General features: G+C 40.5%; 1 protein-coding gene across 5 annotated transcripts in view; it reads right to left on the bottom strand.

Moving 5' to 3' along the window:
* The window catches only part of LARP4B (La ribonucleoprotein 4B), a 49,397-nt gene that overhangs the window by 18,565 nt on the left and 17,394 nt on the right, over positions 1-13,438 (bottom strand). For all 5 annotated transcript variants that reach the window (XM_019628657.1, XM_019628658.1, XM_019628653.1 and 2 more), the window contains 6 exons: positions 10,580-10,658; positions 9,229-9,365; positions 7,344-7,447; positions 2,333-2,443; positions 1,337-1,390; positions 1,045-1,254 (listed from right to left, as the gene is read on the bottom strand). In XM_019628657.1, coding sequence (XP_019484202.1) covers positions 1,045-1,254; positions 1,337-1,390; positions 2,333-2,443; positions 7,344-7,447; positions 9,229-9,365; positions 10,580-10,658 — 695 coding nt within the window. The remainder of the gene's footprint in view (positions 1-1,044; positions 1,255-1,336; positions 1,391-2,332; positions 2,444-7,343; positions 7,448-9,228; positions 9,366-10,579; positions 10,659-13,438) is intronic.

Below are 13,438 nucleotides of genomic sequence, written 5' to 3'. Positions count from 1 at the left end.
GTCTCGGTATGACCGGAGACTGCTTCTCTCTGAGGGAGTTCTCAGGTATGACCGGAAGCGGAAGCGGATAAGGCTCCCTCTGAGGAGTGTCTCAAGGTGCGACTGGGACCTGTTGGAATGCTAAACAGTTAATCTCCTCTGGGAGGACATAGTAACTAGGTGTCCTGGGGCTATGGGGCGGATATGTGAAGGCACAGCATTTGCTGGAACATAATGGGATATGTTAAAGGAAAAAGGCTTTGAGGCCCAGACCCCAAACGGATGCTAATTTGATTGACAGCAGTAAAGCAGTTTCACTTCTTTTCTAATTTCTTAATAAAAGCCATGCGCTGACCCGATTCGGGGCTCGCTCAGATTCTCTGAATGAGTCCCTTGGGCTCGCTCAGTTTCTCTGACTGAGTCCCTTGGTCTCGCTCTTAATCCTACTTTTGTCTCTGACTCTTTATTCAATCTACGCCGCCCCTCAAGAGAAACCCGTTTGCCCTTGCCACGCTGGACGTGACATCGGCCCACCCGATCTTTCTAACATCTGTACCAGCAGAGCTGGAGAAAAACAACTGGATCCATCACAAACCTATAAATTCCAACCACAGGCCTCAACGCAGGCCAGAACTGGTAAAGCTTAATCATGCTGGTGTGAGAAATAAAACTTATAGGACGGTGTGTCTTCTGCTTGTCCTCGACTATATAAGACACCGTTCTCCTTAAAGGCATCCCCTCACTTCGCTACCCTCTGTGCTCACAGCCCCCCGGCCACTCTGGAGCTCGCATCACACTTTGTCTTAAAAGGGGTACACAGCTCAGGAAAGGGGGGTGAGTGAACTGGGCAAGGGTTTACAGTGTTTGAAGGTTTTTTAAATGTACGTGGCTCTACATTTATCTCCCAACTAAATGCAAAACCCACCCCAGAACCAGGTCTGTTTTTCTGCAGCAAACTGCAGACATATGTGCCTCGCCTACCAGACAAAGACCTTTACCCTCGAAAGCACCCAGTGCAGTGTCCACAGCACAGCCTGCTATTACATAAGACAACGCAGGACTCACCAAGGGCGGGTCGAGATAGCTGTGTGTTGCTGACCAGGTCTGGGGGGCAACCAGGCTGTACAGAGGGAAGTGCTGCTGAGGGCTGTAGACGGGAGGTAAGTAAAAGGACGCCGTGTAGCGGTGCTGTGTGTAAAGGCTCATGTCCAGGGGCCTAAATCCATTCTTTGGCAGAAATGTGTTTATAGCTATTGCCTTTGCTTTTATCCGTGCCTGTGTGGAAATATACAATGTGTCTGTTAGAACACTTTAGAATACTGCCTTGCAAATAAAGTATACCAATGGTCTTGCTTACCTTAATTGGTTTTCCTTGAAAAGTTTTTACTTCTTCTCGCAGATATTTGTAAGCCTGAGGGCAAAATCATCCAAAATACCATTGTGTTAATCTTATAAATAAGATAAACTGACAGTTACTACCTCAAATAAGGAATTATATAGTTAAAATACAACGATTCCTAACCTGGACCCGATTCCTTAAAGAAACCTGGTAAGAGCTAAGGAACCTCTACCCAGAATTGTCATAGACAACATGTGTATATACATTTTGTAAGTACTGACAACACCATGAAAGCCTTCCTGACACCACAGGCTAAGAATCCTGACCTAGGCGTCCCTAGGAATAATCCCAATTGGAAACTGGGATTACAATTTGGGAGAGGAAGAGATTAGGATCACAACAGTCAAAAGTCCTTATTCTTCCCCAAATCCTGCCCTGTAACAATGAAGGCTCTGAGCCACCTGTTACCTGCTCCTCTCAGCTCTCCCCCGTCCCCACTTACATCCAATTAAAGTCCATCTTTTAGATTCTCGTTTCTCTCTTTTGAACACACCATAGGCTTCATTAAGCATGCTACTGTTTCCCCAGGAAGTCTGTCTTCCTTTAAGGGCAGGGGACTATCCTAACTCCTGTGTCTCCTCCCAGAGTCTTGGTGCCCTTTCAAGTAGCTTATAACATGCATGATGCCAAGTGAACGATGATAAGGTCAGGTTCAAATTTCGCAAAACACTCGCCAAATAGTAAAACCTTTCTCTGCCCAGATACAAGAATAGAACTAATTTCCCTAGGCTGCTTGTCTTACACGTCCTTAGAAAATACTGTCACAAGCTTTTCATACTGCTACAAAAACTGTCTACACAAACACACTACTTAAGTTTGTAACACTTGATTTCCTCTGCAGTTTACACTCAAATGTAACTCCTCCAAGTGATAGTAATCTCAATGCCCAAATTTAGTCCCACTATGTGCTGTTAAGTACTGGTAAACTCTGTACTTCTTGGGAGGGGTGCTTACCTGTTGTGCATCAGCTTCTGTTTCAAATGTAATAAACCAATTATCATTATAGGCAAATTCACAGTTTATAAATTTCGGTAAATTATCTCCTTTAAATAGTGCTTCTACTTCCTACAGAAAATAGAAAGGTTAGAAATTAATTCACAACCATGCCACCTTCTGTCCTCACCAAACAAAATCAATGCATGCTCTCCAGGACAGGCGCCTAGATGCAGTCCAACACCCTGGTATCTAGTACATCTCTCCTTCAACACGGCTGATGAGGGTGTGGTTTCCAGAACTGGGGCCCCATTGCCACAATTTACTGACAGTTGTCTCTATTCCCCTGATACCATTAAATTAATATGAAAATATCATTTCATTTTATCAGTGGGCTGGGGAGAGGGGAGGTAATTTAAGAAATTTAAAAATTAGCTGGATTTTTGCTTTTGGCCAAGATTTATCCTTACACTTGAAACAATTAAAAACAAAAGACAAAAGACAGAGAATAATGGTTTCCAGACAGTGGACTCAGGCCATGTGACACAGGTGAGCTTGAGAGTATCCAGCTCATGCCTGCAATATCCCGGCCGCAGGGCCAGGGTGGGTGAGGAGAATCCAGTCCAGTCACTCCAGGGCCCTCAGGAGTCTCCCTTGGGCTCAGCAGGCAGCAAACAGTCACTTAAATGGTCAGAGGAAACAGCCTGGGGCTCACCGGGTGCCAGGGTCTTCCCACCGGCCAGGGTGGAAAATGCCCCTAAAGCACAGGACACAGGAGAGCACGCAGAGGGCACTGCCTCAGTCAGCATGGGACAGTCGGCTCCAAAGGGCAGCTCTGTTCCCACCGAACAAACACCCCTAAGACAAAACTGCTCCCAAGTCAGTTAGCTGAACCTCAGAACAAAGCTCAAGAATATTCACAGCAGGGCTGGCCGAGTGGCGCATTGGTTAAGAGCTGGCTTGGGACGCCAGAGAGCCCCAGTTCGGATCCCACATGAGGGCCAGTGACACTGCCCCCTACAGCTAAGATGCTGAACAACAACAGCTCGACCTGGAGCTGGGCTGCCGTAAGTCGCCAGTGACGGCGTAGACTGCAGCCCCTGCTGCAGTGGGTTGCCATGGGCTACTGTGTGTGGCTGGCAGCCAGCGTAAGCGGCCAGCAGCTGCCGTGGGCAGCCATCCAGAAGCTGGCGACTGATATGCCTCGCCCGGAAAGAGCGCAATGATGGTGCCAACTTGGGCCAGTGAAGCAACATCCTCCACAACTAGACTGAAGGACAAAAAAGGACAGCAACTTGTCTGTTCCCCTTCCCCCAATTCCCCAGCGCTGTTCCCATCCCCCAATTCCCCAATAAAAATCTTAAAAAAAAAAAAAAGAATATTCACAGCAAAGAACACAAAACATTCAGCACCCAATAAAGTCCAAAATGCCTGGCATCCATCCAAAGTTTACCAGACACATTAAAAAAAAAAGGAAAAGAAAAATATGACCTATAATGGAAAAAATCAATCAAAATTAGACCCAGAAATGACAGAATTAGTAGAAAAGAACATTAAAATAGTTATTGGATATATATCCTATATTCAAAAACGTAAAGGCTGAGCATGTTAAATAGAAACAGAGAAGATTAAAATAAAAAAAAATAAAGATCCAAATTGAACTTCTGGAGATGAAAAATACAACGTCTGAAATGAGAAATACACTAAATAGGATCAACAGCTAGTTAGAAACCTACAGAAGGAAAGAAGGGAGAAGAGAAAAAAAATAAAGAAGAAAAACAAACTTAGAAGTAGTGCCTCAGTAAACTTCAAGTACAAGAAACTTGAAAGCAAATTTCCAGTTATAAACTGAATAAGTCACAGGATGTGATGTACAGCACAGGTAACAATCAGTAATTGTGGTGGCTTTGTACAGCGACAGAAGGTTACTACATTTGCTGGGTTACCTCGTAGGTACAGAGATGTCTAATCACTGTGTTGTATACCTGAAGCTAATGTAATACTGCACATCAGCTGTACTTTAATTATTAATAAAACAAGACCTTCCCAGAGGGAAAGCCAGGGTCTAGAGAGAGAGCAGAGTGGGAATGCCACCCGAGGGCAGGATCAAGGCCTAATGGATGAGCTGGCAGAGGCCCCACACCCTGCCAGGACCAGCCGCTCTCACAGTCCCTGCCCAGCAGGGTTTGGCCACTGCGATGGACCCATGCCACTGGGGGTCATTCAGCCTTCTTTCCAGCACTGCAGTTTTTCACGCAGTGTTATAGTTCCTACACCAAGGGTTTGGAGGGCAGACATAACTTATGCTTTAGTTTATCAGGTATAAAGCTCTGTCCCTACTGGATGGAGAGAACCAAGTGACACCAAGAGGTACAAATCTTGAGTTAGATGTAGCGATTCTATGAGGTTCTGAGGTTGTCTTTCTTGGAGATGAGGCTTTTCTATGTGTAGGAAAATGGGTGTTCATGGAGGATAGTTTAAATTAAGGAGTAGACTGTGACTAAAAAGAAACTTGTAAGCCACATCAAGATGCACTGAAATCAAACTGCTTAAAGCCAATGATAAAAACTTCAGAGCAGCAAGACATAGGGAAGCCTCGGGACATAGCAGGAGGGGACAAAGGAACCCACACAGGCTGCTCCTCAGAGACAGTGCACACCAGTACAGACTAGAGTGCCTTTCAAAGAAAGAAAGGAAAACTCCTGTCAATCCAGAATTCCATACTCAGTGAAAATATCTTCCATAAATGAAGGTGAAATCAAGATTTTCTCTAACATACAAAAGCTGAAGAAAGTCATTACCAGCAGACCTAATATTTAATAAGAACTATCAAAAGAAAATATTCAGGCAGAAATGATGCCAGACAGAAGTCGAGATCTAGACAAAGGGTGAAAAGCACTGTAGACAGTAAATATAAAATGCATTTTTCTTACTTTTAATCTCCTTAAAAGACAATTGACTTGTTTAAAGCAAATGTAACAAAATGTCATTAGGCTACGAAGAATTAAAACAGCACAAAGGTCAGATATGGAAAAATGATACCTATGAAAGGGGAAAAGTAGTAGTATTATATTAATTAAAGGCAGACTTTGATAAATTAAAGAAGTCAATTATAAACCCTAAAACAACCACTAAAGCAAAACAAAACAAAGAGTTATATCTAATGAACCAAAAAAGGAGATAAAAACATTTAATCCAAAGGTGGGGGACCAAAGATGAGCAAAGACAAATAGAAAACGAACAGCATTATTAATCACATGAACATAAATGGTCTACCCTCCCAAGTAAAAGGCAGAGATTTACAGACTGGATAAGAAAAGCAGTCCCAACTCTGCTGCTTACAGGAGCCCAGTTTAAATATAAAAACACAGAAGGCTTAAAAGTGAAAGGATGAAAAAAGACATGCAGTGCTAACATTGAGAAAAGAAAATTGGAGTTTATTAATACCAAACTAGATCCCAGAGCAAAAATATTACCAGGGAAAATAGGGTCATTTCATAAGACTATTAGCTAGTCACACTTCCCAAAGTATTAAAGGAATTAATCAACCAAATGAATTACAATTTAAAAATTTTCTAATCACTGACAAGCACTTGGTTACATTAAATAAGAAAGAATTTTCAGAATACTCCCAGCCTATATGGTCCGGAGCACCCGCAGAATGGCTCTCTACTATACAGTGTTCAGAAGCTTACTGTCCTTTTCTTATTCAGAGTGGACCACTTTCCCCCCCCCCCCCCGTCCTTTTTCAACTTTTAATTTATCATAGTGGTTCCGCTAAACCTCTTAAGACTTTCATCATTCAAGTTTTACAACATAGGTGTGCTATTTGGAGTAACAGAAATATACCAAGATCCATGTCTGCAGCTAAAAGTGGAAAACTTTTCTTTGTTTTAGTCTTTGCAAATATCTCAAGTCTTGAAACTTAGGACCTATGTTTTAAATACTACTGTGAATTAATAAAGACATCTAGATTAGTACAAAGATATATGTCGAGAACCTTAGTTAAGGTTCATATTGAGACCCTTAATTAAAAGACAAGGAAAAAAATACAATCCTGATTTCTTTTTCTTCACATATTATAATATAGAAGTTGTATAAACTGCCTAAGTTGAAGAGAAAGTAAAACTTTCTAGAACAAGGCCATACCCAAAGATGCAGTTTCTCAACCTCGGGACTGTTGGAATCTTTGTCTTTGTTACCCTCCACAAGAACTGTCTGTACCAAACCTGCACATATACTCACCTACTTCCTCCACAGAGCCGGCAATGAAAATATGCAGCACAAGACCTGTGGCTTAACTCATGGACAAATGAGAGCGACAAATGACCTTCCCAGGTTCTTTAAGAGTCTGCAGAGCACACAGACAGACCTCTGGCGTGCTCTGTAGGAAGACTTTTCTGCATTCTCTCAAGACACAAGCATCAGTGTGATGCGCTACACAATGCAACTCAGCTTGAACATTTGGACGAGTTAGAGTTTACAGCAATTCTCTACCAGCAGGTTACTTTTCACGACTCAAGCTACCAAGTACTGTGTTTTCCTAAAATTACTGCCTAAATTAGTAGTTCTCAGTTATGATCTCCAGGCTCTATTTACATAGGAAAAAATGTCTTTGCCTTTTTGGTGGCCACATTTGCACTGATGCTGGCCCACAAGCTACTGTGGCGTTCCTGGCACTTTTGTCATGAAAATACTTATTTTTAAAAGTTATGTTCTTTATCTTAACTCATGGGTTTATATTTTTTATTTCTAAGTGAATAAATATTTAAACCTTTTCTCACTTTAAATTTCTAAACACTGAAATTACCATAAACTATTTTCTTAATGTGAAGAGTCCTACGACCAAAAAGAGAATCACTCTTACAGATGAGATTAAGCACACTGTAACTATCGGAGTGTGTAAATCCTGTGAGGAAAGTGTTATTGTATGTACATATTCTTTAAAACACACAAAAGTTAACGTCAAAACAAACCAAAAAGCCCACCACAACAAAACGTCCAAGGAGCTTTCCGAGGAGACAGGACTTACTTCTACTGGCGTGGATTCTGGAATCTCGCGGAGTATCACTATGCAACGGTTTTGATTTGGCCTTACTTTTTCTCCTTTCTCATCCACTTGGACTAAAGGTAAAGCTACAGAGAGAAGAAAAATGAATGGTAAAACACAAACCAATCATTTAATTCTTTATGATAGATATAATATAGATACTCCAATGGGATGTTGTTATACTATGGAACTAAACACATTAAAGAAGCCTGTATACAATGGGTAAACTATCAAAGGTTTTAAGCTAATCTTGCATGTTCCATTTCTTAAAACTAAGGAACATGAGAATTTAAAAAGTCCTGTAAGTGCTTTAATAAATGTAACACTATGAAACAAAGATATAAACCACTCAAAGAACGAACAATTATGATTCAGGGTTAATGGCTTTTCCTTTCTACAAGTCCCTAACATAAAATAATGCTCTATCTTGTAGGACTTTTTATCTTGAATTCACAGAAGTGTTTTTAGATTAAGAAAGCCACTGGCCTTTACAAGTGGGTCAGGCAGAGCCAAACGCAGACACGTAACACAGGTTTCTGTCCTAAATGAACCCCAAACAAAGCAACATTGGGAAACACAATACTCTCAAGAAATAGTGGTCTAGTTTTCAGGATTCAAACTTCAAGGTTATGTTTGCCAGTGTCTTCATTATCTGCTGGAACAAGCTAATGGCCTTAAAACAGTTGCCTAGGAACAGAAAATAGAGGAGAACTTTTATCTGTGAACAGAAAACCCCACTACGTTTCTAAGGTAAGATGACCATCTTTTTCTATTACTGTTTAATCAAATACACACAAGACAAGATCTTCACTGACTGTCAGCAGTACAACTAAGCTGGCGGGAATCTGTAAACACTTTTTGCATAAGAGTCAGTGATGGGAAATCATAGCACTGACTTAGAGAAATGGGGCTTTAATTCGGGCACGGCGATGTCCTACCATTTAGAAACATTTAGATGGGTGGGTGGGGGCACATGTCACACTGTGTGCTTTATGAAAGACACCTGTGGGAGCTGATCAGTAGAGCAGTCCTGAGGAGGGGGACTAGAGAAGTAATTCACCGGTACTTATAAGCCTTATTATAAAAAAGCAAATTTTTATAATTAAAAACAATCACATTTTTAAAAATCCAACACATCGTACATTTAATATGAAATGAATCCCCACTGAAGCTATCCTGGGTGGGAGGGAAGGGACAGGAGTGTTGCAAAATGCATTAGGAAGCTCTGGGCAGTAGGGGACGTACGTCCTGTGACTTTGGCCGCAGTGAGTTTCACCGATGTACACCTATGTCCAAACTGATCCAACTGCACAGTTTATGCACAGCGCACTGTATGGCAATTATGCTCACTCAAGTAGATTTAAAATTAATTAATTTAAAAAATGGTGAGGGTGGAAAAGGCTCAATGTGCAAAGCACACTACACCTGTGACACAGCACGTCAACACTTCAAAGTGCCCACATTTCCTGAATCTCTGCAGGTGTCCAACCTTCCTTTGATGTTGCCAAATGTCCAAGAAACACCCTCACTCACAAAATCCTTTTAAAGAAAAACACAATTTCACCAAAACTTTAGCAAGAAGGTGACATTCTACTCTTACCCTCAATGCCATTATTTATTTTACTTTTCATCCATGTCACAGCTTCTTTCATCTCTCCACTGACCTTTTCCACTCCCTGGACCTACAAACAGGTATGGAGCCCATCAACGCCCATTGCCACGAGAGCACCACCAGACAGAAAGGCCCAGAGGCAGGGGACACTCCACTTGTCGTCAAGGACCTTAGCACCGAATGCCTATGGTCACAATAGCGAGAAAAATGCTGTGAGGGCCAGGTAAGAAGCAGCCCAGACTGCCGCTCACTTACATCTCAGCACTTCGACAATCAAGTCCAGGTCGGTGCTGAGCTTCTTGATGTGGTCCAGGTTAGCCACAGTGGTGATTGGCACGTACTGATCACTGTCCATCTGCGATATAAGGTACATGTCACTAGCAAGGTTCTCCCTGCAGAAAAAAGACAATCTCCCTTAATGAATAAATACTTCTTTAAAAGGAAGCCTCGCACGGGTCCAAGTGTGGCATGATAGTGCTTCAGTTAGGTCTGAGTTCCAACCCCTGTTATTTGCCATTTCTCTGGCCTTAGGTACAGTTTTTTTCAAAGACACTTGGGGACACAGAGAGAGCAAAAGTAAAAGTATATATACTGTACTTTATACAATCAAAATTAATCAGCAAGTCTTTAAAACATGTATTTATAGCTTATCTTTATAATAAAAAGTGTTTTAATTAAGTAGCTTATAAAAACACAAACAACTTTTTAAAGTAAGGAAATCCAGCTGACAGAACAAGGAAGAGAAATATGAAAAGGCCAGGAAAGGTCAATGCTCAAAATGCTCTCTGTTTAGTCTGGAACACTGGTCAGAGAAGCGGCAGGCCCAACCCTGGCTGCCTAGCACTTTCTAGCAGCCAGGATTAAAAAGAAGGAAGCCTGATCACAACATGGCACTGTGGGTAACAAGGCAAGCCACAAATAACCAGTAGTTTCAGCAAAGATGAGCTACTTCCTGGTATTTTGGCCTATGATGAACATTTCCAGGTGTTAAAGCAGGCCCAGTGCAAAGTCTGGAAAATCACAATAATTGATGGAAAATGTTACACATGCCGATCAGTTATCCTCTTACTCAAAAAAAATTACATTTAAGCCAATCCCATCTTCTTGTATACCCAGTTCTTCTATTTGAACTTTAAAGGTTCTACTCTGCTTTTCAATAGAAAAGGTATTATTCATGGGGTGGGGGACAAGTAAAAATATGAGGGCTACATCATTAAAACAACCTGCTTTTGAAGTGTTTGGCATACTTTGAGAACTAGCGTAGGAAACTTGTTCTCAAACTGTAGTGTGCTGAAAAATGTCTCTGGGAGATGGATGGCCTAAGGCCACGCCCTCAGAGTCTGATTCCCTGGGCAGGGGGTGGGGTCCAGGAATACAAATTTCAAAAAGCCACCCCGATAGCTGTCATCAAGGCAAATTTGTGGACAACTGTGGGCAACGTGGGTTACGTTCAGTTCTCCAACATGTCAAAGTTAATATTCTAGATCTCCTACTAATAGATGTATTAACAGATACACACTCCTACATTAAGTGTCACATCTGTACATAGTAACCAAGGCATACCACCACAGGTATTAGGTACCAGAAAAACCACTGCCATCCTTACCTGGATAAACAGAATTCCAATGTTTTTTTAAGTACTTCTCGGGGGTCTTCCTGGATTTCTGGCTGAGATTCATTTCCTCCTACATAAAAGTAATGATCAACTCAGGAAAAATGACTTAAAATTTACCAAGCAGATGATTCAGTACAGCAATTCTAACATTTTCAATACACATATCAATTCATCTAATGTATAGAGAATATAAGGAAAATGCTATTCTACCTCCTAAAAAAGAAAACCCCCTTTCCTCCAAACAAAAACAACACAGTTTCATAAAATAACCTGAGCATAAGATTCATTAGCGAAGTTCGGCAGGTGCTTTCTATCACATAAGTACAAGCTTATTTAATGCTTTGTCTCAATTCTAAATAGGATTTTCAGGTAGCCTATAAGAATACAAATAAAAGCAATAATAACATATAAAGGAAAGAATCGAAATAAGGAAAAGATAAATACAGGCCAAAAATCAAGGCTGGGGATAATAAACACACAGGCTGTAAGGGCTACACAGTGTCTACACTACAGCCTTATAAACGTGCCTTTAAAGTTCCAGGTAGTCGAAGTCACAAGAAATTGTGGAGTCACAGGGATGCTACTGAGAACACTAAATAAACAGATCCTCAAGAGCAAACTTCACAGGTGAGAAACCTAATAAGCCTACTTTAGCCAGGTGGTCAAGGTCAACATCAACTGATAAATCATGCTGATACTATGTACCCTAACAAGAAGGGATGAAAATGGCATTACCCTCTGTGGTCTTTCTGCCCAGAAACCCATAACACTGGAATTATAATGACAAAAACATCAAACAAATTCCAATAGAGGAGTACCGTGCAAAACCCCTGCCCAGCACTCCTCAAGACTGTCAAGATCATCAAAAACAAGGTAAGTTTGAGAAACTGTCAGAACCAAGAGGAGCCTAAGAAGACCTGACAACTAAATGTCATGTGGTGTCCTGGGACAGGTAACACATACCAATACTGGATCAGTAATGGTGGCAAATACAATTGTTAAGAACAGAAGAAACTGCATGCTGGTCTATAAGGACTCTCTGTACTCAATCTTTTACATTTTTCTGTGAGTCTAAAACTGTTCTAAAGCGAATAGCAAGATAGAGACTCAAACCTAAGCATAAGGATCACCACAGTAAATACTAATGTTCTAAACACCTGGATTAAAGGCACAGAGGGTAAGATTTGACTTTTCGTTAAAAAAAAGAGACTCAACTGTTACACAATCTATAAAAAATGTACTTTACTAAATATAAATATAAATGTACTTTATTAACTATTTTATCCGAAATGTTAAAAGTAAAAGGATGGAAAAAGATGTGCCCTGCTAATACTAGTCAAAAGAAAGCTGAGGTAACTATATTAATATCAGAGTAAATTCAGAGCAAAGAAAATTACCAGGACTAAAGAAGGTCGTTTCCTAATGACAGAGGAGTCAACTCATCAAGAGGCGATAGCAATCCTAAAACAGAGCTCCAAAATACATGAAGCAAAGCCTGAGAACTAGATAAATCCAAAAATTGATAGAATAAGTCTTTTAACGACAGACAGAACAACTAGGTAGAAACCAGAACTATAGGAGACTTGAACAACACTGTCACCCAGCTGGACCTGACTGACATTTACAGAAGGCCCCCATAACAGCAAAATACAGTTCTTCATAAGTGCAAAGGGAATTAATTACTAAGATGGCCCATACTTTGGGCCACAGTACATCTTAAATTCAAAGGGATTCAAGTCATACAAAGTATGTATGTCCTTTGACCACAACGAGATTAAATTAGAAATCAATAAAAGCAAGTTCCCTGGAAAATCCCAATATTTGGAAAGTAAATAACATAATTCTAAATTACCCATGGATAAAAAAAAAAAGTTAAGGAAATTAGAATTTTGAACTGAATTTAAAAAAAAATCACAATTCGTGAGATTGTGCTAAAGTAGTACTTAGGAGGAAATTTATAGAACTAAATGGCTATATTAGAAAACAAGAAATGCTTCCTATCAATGAGCTCAGCTTTCATCTTATAAGACATTAGAAAAAGAACACATTAAGCCCAAAATAACCAGAAGGAAGTATATTATAAAGATTAGAAGAAAACCAGTGAAACAGGAAGGAACAAAACAATTGAAGAAAATCAATGAAACCAAATGGTGGTTCTTTGAGGTCAATAAAATTGCCAAACCTCTACCAACTGATTAGCGGAAAAGAAAAGACACGAATTACCACAAACAGAAATGAATGATGTGACAGATTCTACAAATTAAAAGAATAAATAGAATATTATGAGCAACTCTATATAATCACTTTGACAATTTAGATGAACTGGACCAAATCTCTGGAAGACATGTAACCAAAGCTCCCTCAAGAAGAAACAGATAACCTGAGTAACCCTACATAAAAAGATAAGCTGTGGCTGAAGACTTTCCCACAAACAAAACTCTAGGCCCACGTGGCTTCACTTCTTAATTTAAGGAAGAAATAATAAACTCACCCAAAAATTGAACAGGAGGGAATAGCATAAAAAAAACCCCAAAAACTACAGACCAATCCTCATGAACAGGGATGCAAAAATTCTAAGCAAAACTTTGACCAATCTAATCCAACAATATATCAAAAGTGTATTACGTCATGACCCAGTGAGGCTTATCCCAGGAATGTAAGCTTGGTTAAACATTTGAAAAAAAATCAATCAATATAGTTCATCTTAACACACTAAAAAAGAAAAAATGGGGCCGGCCGAGTGGCGCGATGGTCAAGAACTCGCTTGGGATGCCAGAGGGCCCCGGTTCGGATCCCACATATGAGGGCCAGTGACACTGCCCTCTACAGCTAAGATGCTGAACAACAGCT

Source organism: Hipposideros armiger, unplaced genomic scaffold, assembly GCF_001890085.2.
Source record: "Hipposideros armiger isolate ML-2016 unplaced genomic scaffold, ASM189008v1 scaffold_801, whole genome shotgun sequence".
Taxonomy (NCBI): domain Eukaryota; kingdom Metazoa; phylum Chordata; class Mammalia; order Chiroptera; family Hipposideridae; genus Hipposideros; species Hipposideros armiger.
Note: the sequence above shows the minus strand (reverse complement) of the source record. Positions and strands in the feature narration are given on the sequence as shown.